The 23,138-nt window shown below is 48.6% G+C and overlaps 1 protein-coding gene and 4 long non-coding RNA genes across 15 annotated transcripts in view; 2 read left to right on the plus strand and 3 right to left on the minus strand.

Annotated features, from left to right (window-relative positions):
- Window positions 1-2,750: 2,750 nt before the first annotated feature.
- Window positions 2,751-7,199, minus strand: LOC127928514 (uncharacterized). 3 transcript variants are annotated; one of them, XR_008131427.1, is made up of 3 exons: window positions 3,711-7,199; window positions 3,525-3,644; window positions 2,751-3,399 (listed from the first exon to the last, which is right to left on the minus strand). It is a non-coding gene; the product is annotated as an uncharacterized LOC127928514 (long non-coding RNA). The 3 variants fall into 3 exon arrangements; XR_008131425.1 differs by having other exon boundaries at window positions 2,751-3,273; window positions 3,340-3,399; window positions 3,525-7,199; XR_008131426.1 differs by having other exon boundaries at window positions 2,752-3,399; window positions 3,525-3,830; window positions 3,897-7,199.
- Window positions 7,200-8,445: 1,246 nt separating this feature from the next.
- ptpn12 (protein tyrosine phosphatase non-receptor type 12) overlaps window positions 8,446-23,138 on the minus strand; it is a 93,876-nt gene continuing 79,183 nt past the window's right edge. For 2 of the 4 annotated variants that reach the window (XM_052515538.1, XM_052515537.1), the window contains exons 14-17: window positions 22,319-22,390; window positions 17,294-17,376; window positions 15,007-15,043; window positions 8,446-8,586 (exon numbers count right to left, since the gene is read on the minus strand). In XM_052515538.1, the coding sequence (XP_052371498.1) occupies window positions 8,465-8,586; window positions 15,007-15,043; window positions 17,294-17,376; window positions 22,319-22,390 (314 nt within the window). In that variant the 3' untranslated portion in view covers window positions 8,446-8,464. The remainder of the gene's footprint in view (window positions 8,587-15,006; window positions 15,044-17,293; window positions 17,377-22,318; window positions 22,391-23,138) is intronic. The other 2 variants (XR_008131432.1, XM_052515539.1) reach the window with 2 other exon arrangements.
- Window positions 8,485-10,108, plus strand: LOC127928523 (uncharacterized). 6 transcript variants are annotated; one of them, XR_008131458.1, is made up of 5 exons: window positions 8,485-8,611; window positions 8,787-8,831; window positions 8,877-8,921; window positions 9,078-9,122; window positions 9,437-10,108. It is a non-coding gene; the product is annotated as an uncharacterized LOC127928523 (long non-coding RNA). The 6 variants fall into 6 exon arrangements; XR_008131460.1 differs by lacking the exon at window positions 8,485-8,611 and adding an exon at window positions 8,645-8,656 and having other exon boundaries at window positions 8,742-8,831; XR_008131461.1 differs by lacking the exon at window positions 8,485-8,611 and adding an exon at window positions 8,645-8,656.
- On the minus strand, window positions 10,564-11,661 carry LOC127928521 (uncharacterized). Its single transcript, XR_008131454.1, has 3 exons — window positions 11,313-11,661; window positions 10,864-11,082; window positions 10,564-10,672 (listed from the first exon to the last, which is right to left on the minus strand). It is a non-coding gene; the product is annotated as an uncharacterized LOC127928521 (long non-coding RNA).
- On the plus strand, window positions 22,547-23,036 carry LOC127928522 (uncharacterized). Its single transcript, XR_008131455.1, has 3 exons — window positions 22,547-22,609; window positions 22,645-22,819; window positions 22,890-23,036. It is a non-coding gene; the product is annotated as an uncharacterized LOC127928522 (long non-coding RNA).

Here is a 23,138-nt window from a genome sequence, read left to right on the forward strand (position 1 = left end):
CAGAGCGTTGGGCCAGGGTTCAGAGCGTTGGGCCAGGGTTCAGAGCGTTGGGCCAGGGTTCAGAGCGTTGGGCCAGGGTTCAGAGCGTTGGGCCAGGGTTCAGAGCGTTGGGCCAGGGTTCAGAGCGTTGGGCCAGGGTTCAGAGCGTTGGGCCAGGGTTCAGAGCGTTGGGCCAGGGTTAAGAGCGTTGGGCCAGGGTTAAGAGCGTTGGGCCAGGGTTAAGAGCGTTGGGCCAGGGTTCAGAGCGTTGGGCCAGGGTTCAGAGCGTTGGGCCAGGGTTCAGAGCGTTGGGCCAGGGTTCAGAGCGTTGGGCCAGGGTTAAGAGCGTTGGTCCAGGGTTAAGAACGTTGGTCCAGGGTGAAGAGCGTTGGTCCAGGGTGAAGAGCGTTGGTCCAGGGTTAAGAGCGTTGGGCCAGGGTTAAGAGCGTTGGGCCAGGGTTAAGAGCGTTGGGCCAGGGTTAAGAGCGTTGGTCCAGGGTGAAGAGCGTTGGTCCAGGGTTAAGAGCGTTGGTCCAGGGTGAAGAGCGTTGGTCCAGGGTGAAGAGCGTTGGGCCAGGGTTAAGAGCGTTGGGCCAATAAGGTTGTGTATGTGTGTGACCCAGCCTGGGTGGATGGGAAATGGCCTGGGCAGAGAGAGAGCAGAGCACCACCTCAACCCTGGCTGGCCCTGGGGCTTAGCTTTGGCTGACACACTTCTCACTGGTGCACTCATGTGGAGAGAGAGAGATGGGGGGACAGGAGTGGCTGTCTAGTGGTGCACTCACTGAGACAGAAAGCAGTGCTCCTATAGGCCTAGCCAGACCTATTCACTGAGGTGGACTTCCAATGAGATCAAAGATATAAAACAGTACATCCTGGGTCGGATAAACCTGCAACTTGGGCTCGGAACAACCTTACCTTCTGCTCAGACAGTCTTTTATTTCAGTCCCATTGAGGTCAGAAGACCCCTGTCCTAAGGGAGATTCTGACTGCATTTTTCCATCACAAAAAAACCCCGTCTGTTACAGCCATAGATACCGTTTTAGTAAACTGCTGTGCACAACCACCAGCTGTCTCTGTGTGAATGCTGTAATGTGGGGGTTTATACATGCTTTTATCTATTGACAAACTGCAGGTGATGATTGAAGGTCTATTTAGTGCTGCTGGCCACGACACAGGCTCACCTGCTGTCTGCCGTTTACAGGTGCCAACTGCTCACAGAGAGGGAGGAAAATTGCTGTTTTGACGATTCTCTCTGGATGTGTTCATTGTTGAGTATTTCTCTGTAAGTGCTCTCAGAGCAAATTATGAGTAAAAAAATGTTTTACCTTGATTTATCCAGGTTAGTCTTTGTGATTATAAAACATGGCCCCAATGCTACATGCAATTACAATGTTACCAAGTATACACAGATACAATGTTGTTCAGTGACCTTACTGGACCATCAGGGACATGTGCGCATCATGAAGCCATTCATGGTCATACTACATCGTCATTGCAATGTTTTAAAGTATCTACTAATGTGTGAAATGCCTAGTTTGAGAGGTCGTGTTCAGTGACCTTATTGGATGATCAAGGGCAGGTTTTCACCATGGTTACCACCATGGTTACATGGTCAATCATAGATGAATTTAATCAGCCCCATGCAGGTTTGCTGAGGCAATTTATTTTCTCATTAAGAGTTGACAGGAAACCAGAGAGTTTGCTCAATACTCATTCTGAAAACAGTACAGTCCTCCCCCTTGCCCCTCAGAGCAACAGACAGATAGTGAGAGATGACAGTCCAGAACAACAAGCCACGCACTAGTATTACATAATCCCAGTTGTGCTTTAAGTCTGTCCGTGGCGTGCTTTAGCAATCTAAAAACAGCCTACGACAGAATATCTCAGACCAGCCAGGAAGTCCCTTCGCAATTACTTCAAGGTAAACCAAATCATGCTATGCCACTGATGCAGAATAAAAATGTCCTTGCATTAGTCCCCTTTTCTGGTGACACCAACGCCAGTTCAACCACAGAGTGAGAGAACATAGAACACTGAAACAGACGAATAGAATACTCGGAGATAATACCGGCCCTCCGTGTTCTGAATCACTTCTCACCAATCAGCTTCTCTGAAATCATGTGCGAGTGCAGTCAGTGGCAGTCAAGACATCGCTGCATCGGTCCATTGCAATTATATATATACACAGGATACGCTGATCACAGAGATATGCGGCCTTGAGTTCAGCATGTCAGGGTGAAATATATGTCTGTACGGTTTGTTCTGTTTAAGACGTACGAGTTGTAGAACCAGAGTTCTAACTGAAGCGGAGCAGCGCAGAGAGACTGTGTGGTAACCAGGCACTGAAGTAGACACAAGTGGATGCTGTTACGGCCAGTCATGTCTGCAACATCCGTCTTCTCTTTGGAAACAGAAACACTACTCTGGCATTAAATGGGAATCCATCTTCCTTTACCAAGCAATAGGGAGGAGTTGGCACACCATGAACAACATGGGCTACATACAACAGCTGCTTGGACCATTCTACCACTGCCAGTCATATGAAGTTTATTGGAACAACCAAAGGCTACTGCATATAGCTCGCTATATGGTGGTATTCAAGATGAGGTCAATCAATAGATGCAAACTGATATTTTGATTAGCTATGTAGCTAAAGATACTGTACCCGTGTGTGTGTGTGTGTGTGTGTGTGTGTGTGTGTGTGTGTGTGTGTGTGTGTGTGTGTGTGTGTATCATTAAGCCACAAAGCACTTCCCAACTGTGTTATTCTCACCAGATCATGTTGAAGGATGCACCACGACTACTAGGCACACTTATTAATAAATCAATGCACAGCTCCACTTTCTCAATAATTATCTGAGAGACTAGTCCAGGACCCGAGCCAGATAAGTGAAGAAGAGTGTTGGCCAGGACACAATTCATTCCAGATGTATATCTTTATTCATTAAACCGAGCTTCCTCAATGGGACCAGTAGCTTCGGGAATGAAACGTGTAAGTAATGTAATTGGAACGTGAGCCCAATACATACCAGAAACCTGCCCCCATAGAAGTGTGAACCCAATACATACCAGAAACCTGCCCCCATAGAAGTGTGAACCCAATACATACCAGAAACCTGCCCCCATAGAAGTGTGTGTCAGTGTGACAAGCCTCATCAATAACTCCTCCACCTGTAGTCACAGGGAGGAAGTGTGTGTCAGTGTGACAAGCCTCATCAATAACTCCTCCACCTGTAGTCACAGGGAGGAAGTGTGTGTCAGTGTGACAAGCCTCATCAATAACTCCTCCACCTGTAGTCACAGGGAGGAAGTGTGTGTCTGTGTCAGTGTGACAAGCCTCATCAATAACTCCTCCACCTGTAGTCACAGGGAGGAAGTGTGTGTCAGTGTGACAAGCCTCATCAATAACTCCTCCACCTGTAGTCACAGGGAGGAAGTGTGTGTCTGTGTCAGTGTGACAAGCCTCATCAATAACTCCTCCCCTGTAGTCACAGGGAGGAAGTGTGTGTCAGTGTGACAAGCCTCATCAATAACTCCTCCACCTGTAGTCACAGGGAGGAAGTGTGTGTCAGTGTGACAAGCCTCATCAATAACTCCTCCACCTGTAGTCACAGGGAGGAAGTGTGTGTCAGTGTGACAAGCCTCATCAATAACTCCTCCACCTGTAGTCACAGGGAGGAAGTGTGTGTCTGTGTCAGTGTGACAAGCCTCATCAATAACTCCTCCACCTGTAGTCACAGGGAGGAAGTGTGTGTCTGTGTGACAAGCCTCATCAATAACTCCTCCACCTGTAGTCACAGGGAGGAAGTGTGTGTCTGTGTGACAAGCCTCATCAATAACTCCTCCACCTGTAGTCACAGGGAGGAAGTGTGTGTCTGTGTCAGTGTGACAAGCCTCATCAATAACTCCTCCACCTGTAGTCACAGGGAGGAAGTGTGTGTCAGTGTGACAAGCCTCATCAATAACTCCTCCACCTGTAGTCACAGGGAGGAAGTGTGTGTCAGTGTGACAAGCCTCATCAATAACTCCTCCACCTGTAGTCACAGGGAGGAAGTGTGTGTCTGTGTGACAAGCCTCATCAATAACTCCTCCACCTGTAGTCACAGGGAGGAAGTGTGTCAAACACAGGGTGGAAACCCCTAGGTGTGTGGGAACTCATTTCATTGAAAACATACTAAAACCCTTCCAATTGAAGTGTGTGCCAACCCACAGTGAGAAAATGTGTCACATTAGAACAGATGAAGGATAAACCCAGGTGGAAGTGGACCTTATATGGAACCATGTGTGTGTGTGTAAAACTCCAGGTTGATGGAGAACTCTAGCTGAGCTCACTTCCTGCCAAGTCAGTGAATGTACCCTCTGGACACATACAGCATGATCACACACACACACACACACACACACACACACACACACACACACACACACACACACACACACACACACACACACACACACACACACACACACACACACACACACACACACACACAGTCTCTCATTCCTCTGGGTTGCAGTCAGTCTCACAGACACTAGGCCTGTATGTGTCTGTGTGGTTTGTTCTTTATGGTCTCAGTCGATCATAAAGCTCATGTTTGATCACTAGGGAGGAGGACACCACGTCCTCATCCACCTCCCCTCCCCCTGGGGGCAGGGAGTTTAACAACACACACACACACACACACAGAATTCCCCCACACACACACCCACAGAGAGAGAGAGAATCCACACACCCACAGAAAGAGAGAGAGAATCCACACACCCACAGAGAGAGAGAATCCACACACGCACAGAGAGAGAGAATCCACACACGCACAGAGAGAGAGAATCCACACACGCACAGAGAGAGAGAGAGAATCCACACACCCACAGAGAGAGAGAGAGAATCCACACACCCACAGAGAGAGAGAGAGAATCCACACACCCACAGAGAGAGAGAGAGAATCCACACACCCACAAAGAGAGGGAGAGAATCCACACACCCACAAAGAGAGGGAGAGAATCCACACACCCACAGAGAGAGAGAATCCCCACACACACAGAGAGAGGGAGAGAATCCCCACACCCACAGAGAGAGAGAATCCCCACACACACAGAGAGAGAGAGAATCCACACACCCACAGAGAGAGAGAGAATCCACACACCCACAGAGAGAGAGAGAATCCACACACCCACAGAGAGAGGAGAATCCACACACCCACAGAGAGAGGGAGAGAATCCACACACCCACAGAGAGAGAGAATCCCCACACACACAGGAAGCCCCAGCGCTACTCCCCCAGCCCCTCTAGAGACTTTAAAAAACAGTGTAGGAAAACAAGGAAGCATGTTCTACTTGATGTCTTTAGTCTTTACTGACGGGTCCATTGATTTCTGCAACATACAAACAGGTCTGCGTTGTGTGGGAGGAGGAGGGGTGTCAGAGAGGGTCTGGGACCCAAAAAGGCACCATGTTCCCTATATAGTGCACTACTTTTGACCAGAGCCCCCATAGGGCCCTATTCCCTACATAGTGCACTACTTTTGACCAGAGTCTGGTCTGTTCATAAGTAGTGGACTATATAGGGAATATGGTGCCATTTGGGATGCAAGCAGTTTCCAAGAGGAGTTGACCAACCAACACGGCTGAGCATGTCAGTACACGTGCTGCTGCTGCTGATGATGGGAGAAGGGGGGGGCGGGGCAGCACTCTCCAAAAGGCACAGGCGGGCTCCAAAACAAATGCTAGTGGTAGCAGTTAGGGTCCAAGGGAATTCAACTCCAGGCCTGGAACGCCAAAGTACTCCTGGTTTAGTTCATTGATTGATTGAATCATGTCTCTGATTGGCCAGAGAGTCTAATCATCTGGCGATGTCATCACCGGGTTTGAATTAGTCTGATTAGAAGGAGCGAGAGAGAAAGAAACCCAGGAGACTTGAAGTCCTCCCGGACTGGAGTGGACTGTCCCTGTTGTAGCAGGGCAGAAACTGAAGAGAGGAGAAACAGCATATACAAAAATATCCTTTAGAAAAGAATTTACAAAAAGAGCGATTATTATTACACAATCTTGAGCCCGTTTGCCATCTCAGCAAGAGGACGGCGTTATGCCAGGTCCAGCTGATCCAAAACCTTTACACGTCATTACAACAAAACCCTGCAATACTTGCTAGAACAAGAGGGCAAATCATTTACAGTAGGAGGAACATTGGGGAGGGGGAGGGGTGTCATTGACAGACTAGTTACATCTTCTGTTAATACGAATATTTAGAGGGAGCACATTAAATATTACATACCTAGTTGCCCTGTACATGTAGAAAACAATGCATATATAGCTATCGAGAAGTTAGCAAAAAAAAAATGAATCAAAATAATATAACAGTAGTCCTCTGTCCCTAGTGATGCATGTCTTCTTCTGTAATGTCATAATACAAGTCTAAAAGTACAGAAGATAAGAAAGTCAAGTATTTCTCTGGAATAGAAAACTAAACAAAAAGATGAATCGGGATCCAACGTGACGGATCGTTTCGGACTAAGAGTCAAATCCTAACTTGCACTTAAGACAAATTCTCTCCCATTCACATCCTCATGACTTAGTGAAAATTCAACTTAAGTGGAAGTTAGGATTTGCCCCCAAAGGGAATAAGGCAGGTTTGTATGGTCCCAGCAGAGAAGGAGATAACATCCCAAATGACACACTATTCCCTAAGTAGTGCACTACTTTTGACCAGAGCCCTATGGTCCCTGGTCAAAAGTAGTGCACTATATAGGGAATGGAGTTCCATTTGGGAAACATATAATAGCACCAGCACACAGACAGCCCCTGGCAACTGGCACAAGTACAGCAGAAAGGTGTACCGTTGCATCCTGGGTAGATTATCTAAATTGCTTTGCAGATTGTGTTTTAGGCTCGGTCTCAAATGGCACCCTGTTACCTACATGTACAAGACTCTGGTCAAATATACAGTGCACTATTTAGGGAATAGGGTGCCATTTCACATCTGCCCTATTAGTTAGGAAAAGGTGTCAGTGTCCAAGGATGGGACAGAACCCAGTCATCTCCTTCATACACAGTGGCCCTTGTAAGAGACAAGGTGAGGATCAAGGAGGAGGGTGGAGGAGGGCAGTGAAGGGGGCTATAGGTAGAAGCCATGATCATGTCCACTGTGTAGGGGGCTATAGGTAGAAGCCATGATCATGTCCACTGTGTAGGGGGCTATAGGTAGAAGCCATGATCATGTCCACTGTGTAGGGGGCTATAGGTAGAAGCCAGGATCATGTCCACTGTGTAGGGGGCTATAGGTAGAAGCCAGGATCATGTCCACTGTGTAGGGGGCTATAGGTAGAAGCCATGATCATGTCCACTGTGTAGGGGGCTATAGGGGCCATGATCATGTCCACTGTGTAGGGGGCTACCGTATCCTGGAAGACAGCCAGGATCATGTCCACTGTTTGGGGCTTAGGTAGAAGCCATGATCATGTCCACTGTGTTGGGGCTATAGGTATGAAGCCAGGATCATGTCCACTGTGTAGGGGGCTATAGGTCAGAAGCCAGGATCATGTCCACTGTGTTGGGGCTATAGGTATGAAGCCAGGTCATGTCCCTGGTCAGGAACAACTCATGTCCACTGTGTAGGGGGTTAGGTAGAAGCCAGGTTATATGTTATGACTAGAGACCAGGATCATGTCCACTGTGTCAGGAACCCTGGGGTTTGGGTTGTGGTTATATCCTGGAAGACAAGAGAATAACAGTGTTTTGATTAAAGCCTTTGGGACTTTTTCAGGCCAACTCAGGTTCTTGGTTGTGGTTATATGTTATGACTAGAGACCAGCGTTGTCCTGGTCAGGAACAACTCAGGTTCTGGGTTGTGGTTATATGTTATGACTAGAGACCAGCGTTGTCCTGGTCAGGAACAACTCAGGTTCTGGGTTGTGGTTATATGTTATGACTAGAGACCAGCGTTGTCCTGGTCAGGAACAACTCAGGTTCTGGGTTGTGGTTATATGTTTTGACTAGAGACCAGCGTTGTCCTGGTCAGGAACAACTCAGGTTCTTGGTTGTGGTTATATGTTATGACTAGAGACCAGCGTTGTCCTGGTCAGGAACAACTCAGGTTCTTGGTTGTGGTTATATGTTATGACTAGAGACCAGCGTTGTCCTGGTCAGGAACAACTCAGGTTCTGGTTGTGGTTATATGTTATGACTAGAGACCAGCGTTGTCCTGGTCAGGAACAACTCAGGTTCTTGGTTGTGGTTATATGTTTTGACTAGAGACCAGCGTTGTCCTGGTCAGGAAACATTCTGGTTCTTGGTTGTGGTTATATGTTATGACTAGAGACCAGCGTTGTCCTGGTCAGGAACAACTCAGGTTCTGGGTTGTGGTTATATGTTATGACTAGAGACCAGCGTTGTCCTGGTCAGGAACAACTCAGGGCCCTAGTTATAGTAAACAACTATAGACACAACATGACCATATTTACTATCACTTTCCCTCGTCCTCGTCCTCTCACTCACCCATCTCTGAGGAAGCCTTGCTCTCTGCTGTGCTGTCTACTACTGTGGTGTTGGTAGGTGATGTTTCCAGTCCTGCTGCATCTGAAATCTTCTTACTCCTCTCTCCTGACGGTTCTAGGACACAAACACACTGTGTCAGGTTTCCCTGTCATGCAGTAACACACACCACAACACACAGTGTCAGGTTTCCCTGTCACACAGTAGCACACACCACACAGTGTCAGGTTTCCCTGTCACGCAGTAACACACACCACAACACACAGTGTCAGGTTTCCCTGTCACGCAGTAACACACACCACAACACACAGTGTCAGGTTTCCCTGTCACGCAGTAACACACACCACAACACACAGTGTCAGGTTTCCCTGTCACACCGTAGCACACACACACACACACAGTGTCAGGTTTCCCTGTCACGCAGTAACACACACCACAACACACAGTGTCAGGTTTCCCTGTCATGCAGTAACACACACACACACACACACACAGTGTCAGGTTTCCCTGTCACACAGTAACACACACCACAACACACAGTGTCAGGTTTCCCTGTCACGCAGTAACACACACACACACACACACACACACACAACACACAGTGTCAGGTTTCCCTGTCACGCAGTAACACACACCACAACACACAGTGTCAGGTTTCCCTGTCATGCAGTACACACACACACACACACACAGTGTCAGGTTTCCCTGTCACACAGTAACACACACCACAACACACAGTGTCAGGTTTCCCTGTCATGCAGTAACACACACACACACACACAGTGTCAGGTTTCCCTGTCACACACACACACACACACACACACAGTGTCAGGTTTCCCTGTCACACAGTAACACACACACACACACAGTGTCAGGTTTCCCTGTCACGCAGTAACACACACACACACACACACACAGTGTCAGGTTTCCCTGTCATGCAGTAACACACACACACACACAGTGTCAGGTTTCCCTGTCATGCAGTAACACACACACACACACACACAGTGTCAGGTTTCCCTGTCACGCAGTAACACACACCACAACACACAGTGTCAGGTTTCCCTGTCAAGCAGTAACACACACACACACACAGTGTCAGGTTTCCCTGTCATGCAGTAACACACACACACACACACACAGTGTCAGGTTTCCCTGTCACGCAGTAACACACACACACACACACACACAGTGTCAGGTTTCCCTGTCACGCAGTCACACACACACACACACACACACACACACACACACACACACACACACACACACACACAGTGTCAGGTTTCCCTGTCACGCAGTAACACACACACACACACAGTGTCAGGTTTCCCTGTCATGCAGTAACACACACCACAACACACAGTGTCAGGTTTCCCTGTCACACAGTAACACACACACACACACACAGTGTCAGGTTTCCCTGTCACGCAGTAACACACACACACAACACAGTGTCAGGTTTCCCTGTCACACCGTAGCACACACACACACACACAGCTGTTCCTTTAATAAATGCCTACAGTCTTATCATTTCAGGGCCATTTGTGGAACAGTGTACACCTCCAGCAGACTAACTAGGAAACCTAATAAAACCAAGCAGGCTAAAAGATCAGCTTGGAGAAGTGTCAGATGAATACTACATTGGTAATTAGGTTACGCAGACAGACTGCCTCTCTGCTCCCGACTCCAGACCTGACAAAACTCCTTCCAGACACGACAGACAGACAGACAAAACTCCTTCCAGACACGACAGACAGACAGACAAAACTCCTTCCAGACAGACAGACAAAACTCCTTCCAGACAGACAGACAAAACAGACAGACAGACAGACAAAACTCCTTCCAGACAGACAGACAGACAGACAGACAAAACTCCTTCCAGACCAGACAGACAGACAAAACTCCTTCCAGACCAGACAGACAGACAAAACTCCTTCCAGACCAGACAGACAGACAAAACTCCTTCCAGACAGACAGACAGACAAAACTCCTTCCAGACCAGACAGACAGACAAAACTCCTTCCAGACCAGACAGACAGACAAAACTCCTTCCAGACACAGACAGACAGACAAAACTCCTTCCAGACCAGACAGACAGACAAAACTCCTTCCAGACAGACAGACAGACAGACAGACAAAACTCCTTCCAGACCAGACAGAACTCCTTCCAGACCAGACAGAACTCCTTCCAGACCAGACAGAACTCCTTCCAGACCAGACAGACAGACAAAACTCCTTCCAGACCAGACAGACAGACAAAACTCCTTCCAGACACCAGACAGACAAAACTCCTTCCAGACAGACAGACAGACAAAACTCCTTCCAGACACGACAGACAGACAAAACTCCTTCCAGACCAGACAGACAGACAAAACTCCTTCCAGACAGACAGACAGACAAAACTCCTTCCAGACCAGACAGACAGACAAAACTCCTTCCAGACCAGACAGACAGACAAAACTCCTTCCAGACCAGACAGACAGACAAAACTCCTTCCAGACCAGACAGACAGACAAAACTCCTTCCAGACCAGACAGACAGACAGACAAAACTCCTTCCAGACCAGACAGACAGACAGACAAAACTCCTTCCAGACCAGACAGACAGACAAAACTCCTTCCAGACCAGACAGACAGACAGACAAAACTCCTTCCAGACCAGACAGACAGACAGACAAAACTCCTTCCAGACAGACAGACAAAACTCCTTCCAGACCAGACAAAACTCCTTCCAGACCAGACCAGACAGAACTCCTTCCAGACCAGACAGAACTCCTTCCAGACCAGACAGACAGACAAAACTCCTTCCAGACCAGACCAGACAAAACTCCTTCCAGACCAGACAGAACTCCTTCCAGACCAGACAGAACTCCTTCCAGACCAGACAGAACTCCTTCCAGACCAGACAGAACTCCTTCCAGACCAGACAGAACTCCTTCCAGACCAGACAGAACTCCTTCCAGACCAGACAGAACTCCTTCCAGACCAGACAGAACTCCTTCCAGACCAGACAGAACTCCTTCCAGACCAGACAGAACTCCTTCCAGACCAGACAGAACTCCTTCCAGACCAGACAGAACTCCTTCCAGACCAGACAGAACTCCTTCCAGACCAGACAGAACTCCTTCCAGACCAGACAGAACTCCTTCCAGACCAGACAGAACTCCTTCCAGACCAGACAGAACTCCTTCCAGACAGACAGAACATTTAATGACATCAGACCAGATTCACTTTTCACCAGACAGACAGAGATCTTCCAGCAGAACAGAGTGATGTTTCCAGACCAAACCCCAGCAGACAGAACTCTTCCTAATCACCCATCTGAACAGAGTGATCCTTCCAGACCAGCCAAACAAAACCCTGACCTCAGACTCAGACTAATCACCCATCTGAACAGAGTGATGTTTTTCCAGCCAAACCCCTGCTCTCTCCAGAATCACCCATCTGAACAGAGTGATGTTTTCCAGCCAAACCCCTGCTCTCTCCTAATCACCCATCTGAACAGAGTGATGTTTTACAGCCAAACCCCTGCTCTCTCCTAATCACCCATCTGAACATCAGAACAGAGTGATGTTTCCCAGCCAAACCCCTGCTCTCTCCTAATCACCCATCTGAACATCAGAACAGAGTGATGTTTCCCAGCCAAACCCCTGCTCTCTCCTAATCACCCATCTGAACAGAGTGATGTTTCCCAGCCAAACCCCTGCTCTCTCCTAATCACCCATCTGAACATCAGAACAGAGTGATGTTTCCCAGCCAAACCCCTGCTCTCTCCTAATCACCCATCTGAACAGAGTGATGTTTCCCAGCCAAACCCCTGCTCTCTCCTAATCACCCATCTGAACAGAGTGATGTTTCCCAGCCAAACCCCTGCTCTCTCCTAATCACCCATCTGAACAGAGTGATGTTTCCCAGCCAAACCCCTGCTCTCTCCTAATCACCCATCAGAACAGAGTGATGTTTTACAGCCAAACCCCTGCTCTCTCCTAATCACCCATCTGAACAGAGTGATGTTTCCCAGCCAAACCCCTGCTCTCTCCTAATCACCCATCAGAACAGAGTGATGTTTCCCAGCCAAACCCCTGCTCTCTCCTAATCACCCATCTGAACAGAGTGATGTTTCCCAGCCAAACCCCTGCTCTCTCCTAATCACCCATCAGAACAGAGTGATGTTTCCCAAACCCCTGCTCTCTCCTAAACCTCTGCTCTCTCCTAATCACCCATCTGAACAGAGTGATGTTTCCCAGCCAAACCCCCCCTCTAAGGAGACTGTAAAGATGTGTCAAACCCCTGTCCTGAGATCATGAAAAGGTTCTACAAAGCTAATCACCATCGAACAGAGTGATGTTTGCATCACAGCCTGGTTTGGAAACTCACCCATCTGAACAGTAAGACACTACCAAGGGTAGTGAGAACAGCCCAGTACATCACTGGGGCCAAGCCTGCTTCCTAATGTCATCCAGGATCTATACCAGGCCTCCGACCACAAGGCACTACAGAGGGTAGTGAGCCCAGTACATCACTGGGGCCAAGCCCCTGCCATCCAGGATCTATACCAGGCATCTGAAAAGGCACTACAGAGGGTAGTGAGAACAGCCCAACATCACTGGGGCCTGCTTCCTGCCATCCAATCACCAGGCATCTGAACCGCAGGCACTACAGAGGGTAGTGAGACAGCCCAGTACATCACTGGGGCCAGTACATCACTACCAGGGGCCAAGTACATCACTGGGGCCAAGCTTCCTGCCATCCAGGACCTCTATACCAGGCATCTGACCGTAAGGCACTACAGAGGGTAGTGAGAACAGCCCAGTACATCACTGGGGCCAAGCTTCCTGCCATCCAGGACCTCTATACCAGGCCTCCGACCACAAGGCACTACAGAGGGTAGTGAGAACAGCCCAGTACATCACTGGGGCCAAGCTTCCTGCCATCCAGGACCTCTATACCAGGCCTCCGACCACAAGGCACTACAGAGGGTAGTGAGAACAGCCCAGTACATCACTGGGGCCAAGCTTCCTGCCATCCAGGACCTCTATACCAGGCCTCCGACCACAAGGCACTACAGAGGGTAGTGAGAACAGCCCAGTACATCACTGGGGCCAAGCTTCCTGCCATCCAGGACCTCTATACCAGGCATCTGACCGCAAGGCACTACAGAGGGTAGTGAGAACAGCCCAGTACATCACTGGGGCCAAGCTTCCTGCCATCCAGGACCTCTATACCAGGCATCTGACCGTAAGGCACTACAGAGGGTAGTGAGAACAGCCCAGTACATCACTGGGGCCAAGCTTCCTGCCATCCAGGACCTCTATACCAGGCATCTGACCGTAAGGCACTACAGAGGGTAGTGAGAACAGCCCAGTACATCACTGGGGCCAAGCTTCCTGCCATCCAGGACCTCTATACCAGGCATCTGACCGCAAGGCACTACAGAGGGTAGTGAGAACAGCCCAGTACATCACTGGGGCCAAGCTTCCTGCCATCCAGGACCTCTATACCAGGCATCTGACCGTAAGGCACTACAGAGGGTAGTGAGAACAGCCCAGTACATCACTGGGGCCAAGCTTCCTGCCATCCAGGACCTCTATACCAGGCATCTGACCGTAAGGCACTACAGAGGGTAGTGAGAACAGCCCAGTACATCACTGGGGCCAAGCTTCCTGCCATCCAGGACCTATATATCAGGCGTTGTCAGAGGAAGGCCCTAAAAATGGTCAAAGACTCCAGCCACCCTGGTCATAGACTGTTCTCTCTGCTACCGCACGGCAAGCGGTACCGGATCGCCAAGTCCAGGTCCAAGAGGCTTCTAAACAGCTTCTCCTGGGGAAGCAGCTCCAGCCAAAATAACATGATACGTGATCTCCATGCTCTGCCTCTCTTTGGTACAAGACTAACCAGCTTCTACTCCCAAGCCTGAAGACTCCTGACCAGCTAATCAAATGGCTACCCAGACTATTTGGATTGCCCCCCCCCCTCCCCACACCACTGCTACTCTGTTGTCATCTATGCAGTCATTTTAATAACTCTACCTACATGTACATACTACCTCAACTAACCGGCACATCGACTCTGCATCGGTACCCCCCTGTATATAGTCTGGCCATAGTTATTTCACTGCTGCTCTTTAATTACTTGTTACTTTTCTCTCATTCTCCTCCGTATTTGTCTGAAACGGCATTGTTGTTTAGGGGCTCGTAAGTAAGCATTTTACTGTCATACACCTGTTGTATTCGGCGCATGTGACTAATAAAATGTGATTTGATGTTTTACAGCCAAACCCCTGCACTCTCCCGAATCACCCATCAGAGGGAGGGACAAAACCACATCTGAGACTGACTGAGGCCCAAATGGCACTCTATCCCCTTCATAGTGCACTACATAGGACCAGGGCCCATGCACTATATAGGGAATAGGGTTCCATTTGGGATGCATCCTAGGGCTTATGTTGGGTAATGAGACCCCCCCCCTCAAGCCATCAGAGGCAGCATGGGCAGCCAATCATTTAGCCTAAACACTGAAGAGATGAGCCACCTACCTCTCTCTGCTATCTGTGCCTGTGTACTCCTCTGCTCCTGTGGAGAGAGACGGAGGACACAGATTAATAACAGGGCTGAAGAAGAGATGGAGGAGAGAGACGGAGGACACAGATTAATAACAGGGCTGAAGAAGAGATGGAGAGAGACGGAGGACACAGATTAATAACAGGGCTGAAGAAGAGATGGAGAGACGGAGGACACAGATTAATAACAGGGCTGAAGAAGAGATGGAGAGAGACGGAGGACACAGATTAATAACAGGGCTGAAGAAGAGATGATGGAGGAGAGACGGAGGACACAGATTAATAACAGGGCTGAAGAAGAGATGATGGAGGAGAGACGGAGGACACAGATTAATAACAGGGCTGAAGAAAGATGATGGAGAGAGACGGAGGACACAGATTAATAACAGGGCTGAAGAAGAGATGATGGAGGAGAGACGGAGGACACAGATTAATAACAGGGCTGAAGAAGAGATGATGGAGAGAGACGGAGGACACAGATTAATAACAGGGCTGAAGAAGAGATGATGGTGGAGAGACGGAGGACACAGATTAATAACAGGGCTGAAGAAGAGATGATGGAGAGAGACGGAGGACACAGATTAATAACAGGGCTGAAGAAGAGATGATGGAGGAGAGACGGAGGACACAGATTAATAACAGGGCTGAAGAAGAGATGATGGAGGAGAGACGGAGGACACAGATTAATAACAGGGCTGAAGAAGAGATGGAGAGAGACGGAGGACACAGATTAATAACAGGGCTGAAGAAGAGATGGAGGAGGAGAGACGGAGGACACAGATTAATAACAGGGCTGAAGAAGAGATGGAGAGAGACGGAGGACACAGATTAATAACAGGGCTGAAGAAGAGATGGAGAGAGACGGAGGACACAGATTAATAACAGGGCTGAAGAAGAGATGGAGGAGAGAGACGGAGGACACAGATTAATAACAGGGCTGAAGAAGAGATGATGGAGAGAGAGACGGAGGACACAGATTAATAACAGGGCTGAAGAAGAGATGGAGGAGAGAGACGGAGGACACAGATTAATAACAGGGCTGAAGAAGAGATGATGGAGGAGAGACGGAGGACACAGATTAATAACAGGGCTGAAGAAGAGATGATGGAGGAGAGAGACGGAGGACACAGATTAATAACAGGGCTGAAGAAGAGATGATGGAGGAGAGACGGAGGACACAGATTAATAACAGGGCTGAAGAAGAGATGGATGGGAGAGAGACGGAGGACACAGATTAATAACAGGGCTGAAGAAGAGATGATGGAGGAGAGACGGAGGACACAGATTAATAACAGGGCTGAAGAAGAGATGGAGGAGGAGAGACGGAGGACACAGATTAATAACAGGGCTGAAGAAGAGATGGAGGAGGAGAGACGGAGGACACAGATTAATAACAGGGCTGAAGAAGAGATGATGGAGGAGAGAGACGGAGGACACAGATTAATAACAGGGCTGAAGAAGAGATGATGGAGAGAGAGACGGAGGACACAGATTAATAACAGGGCTGAAGAAGAGATGATGGAGGAGAGACGGAGGACACAGATTAATAACAGGGCTGAAGAAGAGATGATGGAGGAGAGACGGAGGACACAGATTAATAACAGGGCTGAAGAAGAGATGATGGAGGAGAGACGGAGGACACAGATTAATAACAGGGCTGAAGAAGAGATGGAGGAGGAGAGACGGAGGACACAGATTAATAACAGGGCTGAAGAAGAGATGATGGAGGAGAGACGGAGGACACAGATTAATAACAGGGCTGAAGAAGAGATGATGGAGGAGAGACGGAGGACACAGATTAATAACAGGGCTGAAGAAGAGATGATGGTGGAGAGACTGAGGGCACAGATTAATAACAGGGCTGAAGAAGAGATGATGGAGGAGAGACAGAGGACACAGATTAATAACAGGGCTGAAGAAGAGATGATGGTGGAGAGACTGAGGACACAGATTAATAACAGGGCTGAAGAAGAGATGATGGAGGAGAGACTGAGGGCACAGATTAATAACAGGGCTGAAGAAGAGATGATGGACGAGAGACGGAGGGCGTATCTCAACGGAACATATAAAGCAGCCTAAAGCAGTTGTTCCTGTCTAGAACCAACACACCTCAACCCATCATCAAGCCCTTAATGACTTGTATCAGGTCTGCTAGTACTGGGCTGGAACAAAACCCTGCACACCCCGTGGGTCCCCAGAAGCAGGACTGGAGAACAGACGTCTAGAGGTTTGTTTCTATAAAGCTGGTGAGAATGGTGTTCACCTGAGGAAAACCTGCTCCTTTTCCTGACTGGTCCTCCGAGATACTCCAGTCTGATGGTCCTGGTGCCTTCAACTCTGATGGGTCTGGAGATGGACAGAGAGAGAGAGAGAGAGAAAGAGGGAGAGAAAGTAAAAGACAAGAGAGAGAGATTTCCATAGAGAGACTCCGTAGCTCTATATATTTGGGAGCCTCAAAGTGCCAGGCTTCTAGGCTGCGGACACAAGAGCATGTCTATCATGTCTGGCCACGAGACGTCCCTTTTCAACAGCCTTTATGTACCACTGACTCCCTCATTCATTCCATTGTAGCTGTTCTTAAATGCTGGAGGTCATTTAAGCACCAAATAGGACTGTTCCGTCGCCCAACCCCTGTCTGTCTCCTCAGCTCTTAATGGTTGACCCTGCCCTTCCGGTCTTCATTGTGTGTTTAAGACTAGTTGTAAACGTAACACCAGTTGTAATCGTACAGTGCCTTGCGAAAGTATTTGGCCCCCTTGAACTTTGCGACCTTTTGCCACATTTCAGGCTTCAAACATAAAGATATAAAACTGTATTTTTTTGTGAAGAATCAACAACAAGTGGGACACAATCATGAAGTGGAACGACATTTATTGGATATTTCAAACTTTTTTAACGAATCAAAAACTGAAAAATTGGGCCCATGATCACTCTGGATGAACTGCAGAGATCTACAGCTGAGGTGGGAGACTCTGTCCATAGGACAACAGTCAGTCGTATATTGCACAAATCTGGCCTTTATGGAAGAGTGGCAAGAAGAAAGCCATTTCTTAAAGATATCCATAAAAAGTGTTGTTTAAAGTTTGCCACAAGCCACCTGGGAGACACACCAAACATGTGGAAGAAGGTGCTCTGGTCAGATGAAACCAAAATTGAACTTTTTGGCAACAATGCAAAACGTTATGTTTCGCGTAAAAGCAACACAGCTCATCACCCTGAACACACCATCCCCACTGTCAAACATGGTGGTGGCAGCATCATGGTTTGGGCCTGCTTTTCTTCAGCAGGGACAGGGAAGATGGTTAAAATTGATGGGAAGATGGATGGAGCCAAATACAGGACCATTCTGGAAGAAAACCTGATGGAGTCTGCAAAAGACCTGAGACTGGGATGGAGATTTGTCTTCCAACAAGACAATGATCCAAAACATAAAGCAAAATCTACAATGGAATGGTTCAAAAATAAACATATCCAGGTGTTAGAATGGCCAAGTCAAAGTCCAGACCTGAATCCAATCGAGAATCTGTGGAAAGAACTGAAAACTGCTGTTCACAAATGCTCTCCATCCAACCTCACTGAGCTCGAGCTGTTTTGCAAGGAGGAATGGGAAAAAAATTCAGTCTCTCGATGTGCAAAACTGATAGAGACATACTCCAAGCAACTTACAGCTGTAATCGCAGCAAAAGGTGGCGCTACAAAGTATTAACTTAAGGGGGCTGAATAATTTTTGCACGCCCAATTTTTCAGTTTTTGATTTGTTAAAAAAGTTTGAAATATCCAATAAATGTTGTTCCACTTCATGATTGTGTCCCACTTGTTGTTGATTCTTCACAAAAAAATACAGTTTTATATATTTATGTTTGAAGCCTGAAATGTGGCAAAAGGTCGCAAAGTTCAAGGGGGCCGAATACTTTCACAAGGCACTGTATATATGCTGTCTTGTGATCTTTTTATGTTCTAGTATTTTATATTATTGTTATATTAACTTTGACCTGCATGTTGGAGTTTGGAGCTGAAGAGTTTCACTGGACCGTGTGCATGTGACTAATAAACTCTCATTTGAGGTGGTCCTTCTGTAGCACAGTTGGTAGAGCATGGCGCTTGTAACGCCAGGGTAGTGGGTTCGATTCCCGGGACCACCCATACGTAGAATGTATGCAAACATGACTGTAAGTCGCTTTGGATAAAAGCGTCTGCTAAATGGCATATATTATTATTATATTATTTGATAAATGTCATGAACACACAGCGCACATCAACACACAATCTAATGAGAGCATGTTAATTCTAGAGAACGTTAACTCTGCCCTGCATCCCCATCTCGCTCCATCCATTCATCCTCCCTCCCTTCACAGCAGCACAGGGCTGAGGCTGCCCTCCATCCCCATCTCACTCCATCCATTCATCCTCCCTCCCTTCACAGCAGCACAGGGCTGAGGCTGCCCTCCATCCCCATCCATCCATTCCCCATCTCACAGCAGCACAGGGCTGAGGCTGCTCCATCCATTCATCCTCCCTCCCTTCACAGCAGCACAGGGCTGAGGCTGCCCTCCATCCCCATCTCGCTCCATCCATTCATCCTCCCTCCCTTCACAGCAGCACAGGGCTGAGGCTGCCCTCCATCCCCATCTCGCTCCATCCATTCATCCTCCCTCCCTTCACAGCAGCACAGGGCTGAGGCTGCCCTCCATCCCCATCTCCCTCCATCCATTCATCCTCCCTCCCTTCACAGCAGCACAGGGCTGAGGCTGCCCTCCCTCCCCATCTCCCTCCATCCATTCATCCTCCCTCCCTTCACAGCAGCACAGGGCTGAGGCTGCCCTCCATCCCCATCTCACTCCATCCATTCATCCTCCCTCCCTTCACAGCAGCACAGGGCTGAGGCTGCCCTCCATCCCCATCTCGCTCCATCCATTCATCCTCCCTCCCTTCACAGCAGCACAGGGCTGAGGCTGCCCTCCATCCCCATCTCACTCCATCCATTCATCCTCCCTCCCTTCACAGCAGCACAGGGCTGAGGCTGCCCTCCATCCCCATCTCGCTCCATCCATTCATCCTCCCTCCCTTCACAGCAGCACAGGGCTGAGGCTGCCCTGCAGGCAAGGGGTTCATAACAGTTGACCGAGGAGGGGGATTCAGAGAGGAACCATCTTTGGTCAGTGAGGGGTGGGACTCTGGTTTGAACGGAGCGGGGTTATTTGACATAGTGGTCAGTGAGGGGTGGGACTCTGGTTTGAGCGGAGCGGGGTTATTTGACATAGTGGTCAGTGAGGGGTGGGACTCTGGTTTGAGCGGAGCGGGGTTATTTGACATAGTGGTCAGTGAGGGGTGGGACTCTGGTTTGAGCGGAGCGGGGTTATTTGACATAGTGGTCAGTGAGGGGTGGGACTCTGGTTTGAGCGGAGCGGGGTTATTTGACATAGTGGTCAGTGAGGGGTGGGACTCTGGTTTGAGCGGAGCGGGGTTATTTGACATAGTGGTCAGTGAGGGGTGGGACTCTGGTTTGAGCGGAGCGGGGTTATTTGACATAGTGGTCAGTGAGGGGTGGGACTCTGGTTTGAGCGGAGCGGGGTTATTTGACATAGTGGTCAGTGAGGGGTGGGACTCTGGTTTGAGCGGAGCGGGGTTATTTGACATAGTGGTCAGTGAGGGGTGGGACTCTGGTTTGAGCGGAGCGGGGTTATTTGACATAGTGGTCAGTGAGGGGTGGGACTCTGGTTTGAGCGGAGCGGGGTTATTTGACATAGCCCTGCTGGCACAAAAAGATCCTTAACCAACTCAGAAGCTAATTTGATGAACAATATTTGTGCCACCTTGGTAATTGTGGCACTGCATGATCATCAACAAACAAAACCAAACTTGCATTGAGAACCAGGCAGTAGCCCTGCTGCCTGTGGTAACAATAACGCAGCTATGATGACAAGTTGTAGCTGGGGAAACGTCCATAAGCATTAACCCCTCAGAGCTGGACCCAGTTGGACTCTGATTATAATGGTCTCTACAATTCATTATCTGGCGGTCCTGCAACGTCTGCCCTTGGGCCTAATGACATCATTATGTCAGTCAGGTACTGCTGCTGGGGATATCAGACATAGGACCAGGAGTTTTTCAGAACCATCTGAGCTGATCTGTTAAAACTCAGGGCCCTAGTTGTACTTGTAGACTATACCTGGGGCCTGAAGTACTTCCTGGTCTGGTCACATGGTGATGAAAACCTCCTGGCCCTATGTACGTCCCTAATAGAAGTTGAGTGGTGTGATGTTGTAACACTAAGGCAGCCAATCAGTTGGTGTGATGTTGTAACACTAAGGCAGCCAATCAGTTGGTGTGATGTTGTAACACTAAGGCAGCCAATCAGTTGGTGTGATGTTGTAACACTAAGGAGTTAAGGAGTTATTCTGGGCAACCTCAAGGCTTTTTTATTTTATTTTAACTAGGCAAGTCCGTTAAGAGCAAATTCTTATTTACCCTGGCAAACCCTAACCCTACCCCTGCCAAACCCTAACCCGGCCAAACCCTAACTCGGACGACGCTTGGCCAATTGTGCGCCGCCCGATGGGACTCCCAATCACGGCCGGTTGTGATACAGCCTGGAATCGAACCAGGGTCTGTAGTGACACCTCTAGCACTGAGATGCAGTGCCTTAGACCGCTGAGCCACTCGGGAGCCACTCGGGAGCCACTCGGGAGCCACTCGGGAGCCCCCCCCCCTTCATATGGTGGTGTCTGGCTTACAGACTGGATATATACTGCAGAGAATCAGAGTTGACTTAACTAAAAAGCTGGTCATTTCATTTCCATGCTCTCTCATCAACAACAGTCATAACAAAAGTCATCTGGAAGTTCTGAAGCTGAGATGACTGAGAAGGCGGCAAAACTATCCATGTTCAAGGTCTGCAGAGTTGTTTCTGGCGCCCTCTTGTGTCAAGCCACCACACTGCAGTAGAAGACAGCGGGCGGACCAAGGGGTGGAGCCAGTCCTGGAGGGCTGAAGAATGCCCGAAGGTGCAGGTTTTTGTTCAAGCCCAGGTCTAACACACTCAATTTCCCTTTTCACAATTTAAATAGGAGACTATGATTAGTTGATCATTTTAATCAGATGTGTTAACTTACAGTTGGGATGGAACAAAAGCCTGCAACACATTGGCTCTCCAGGATGTTGGAAATTGCAGACCCTCCCTTGTCTGTCGTCTCATGATGCCAGACATCTTACTACAGCTCACCATTCCTGATGTATGAGACCAAGACTTGGAGATCAAGATGATCCGTCTCGGACCGTTAAAACACACCTGTGGCCAAAATGAAGGACTCTGGGGTTCTCTCAGGTAGAGGGGGAGGGGAATCTTCACTCTGGTCACTGTCTGGGTCAGAGTACAGCAGGGGTTATTATCAGGGGTCAAAGGTCAAATTGAAGGCCAATCAACAATCAAACGACAGCGAGAAATAGGTACATCTGAAATGGTGCCCTATTCCTAACGATTAAGTACACTACTTTTACCCACAGCCCTAGGTAAAGTAGTGCACCACTTTTAGCCAGAGCCCTAGGTGAAGTAGTGCACTACTTTTAGCCAGAGCCCTAGGTGAAGTAGTGCACTACTTTTAGCCAGAGCGATAGGTGAAGTAGTGCACTACTTTTAGCCAGAGCCCTAGGTGAAGTAGTGCACTACTTTTAGCCAGAGCCCTAGGTGAAGTAGTGCACTACTTTTAGCCAGAGCCCTAGGTGAAGTAGTGCACTACTTTTAGCCAGAGCCCTAGGTGAGGTAGTGCACTACTTTTAGCCAGAGCCCTAGGTGAAGTAGTGCACTACTTTTAGCCAGAGCCCTAGGTGAAGTAGTGCACTACTTTTAGCCAGAGCCCTAGGTGAGGTAGTGCACTACTTTTAGCCAGAGCCCTAGGTGAAGTAGTGCAGTGTAAAGACAAAGGTACCATTTCAGATGCAGCCAGAGAGACAAGCTCAGAATACATCCTCCCAGATTCAGAGCCATAACCACCCCAAGACAACACGCCACAAAGCCAAGCAGAGCCAAAATCAACACCAAACCATTCAATCATTCCCATCAAAGCTGTTTAAATCACAAGCGAAGAGATCATACAATCAGAGATCAGGTG

The sequence above is a fragment of the Oncorhynchus keta genome, unplaced genomic scaffold (assembly GCF_023373465.1).
Source record: "Oncorhynchus keta strain PuntledgeMale-10-30-2019 unplaced genomic scaffold, Oket_V2 Un_scaffold_29317_pilon_pilon, whole genome shotgun sequence".
Lineage (NCBI taxonomy): Eukaryota > Metazoa > Chordata > Actinopteri > Salmoniformes > Salmonidae > Oncorhynchus > Oncorhynchus keta.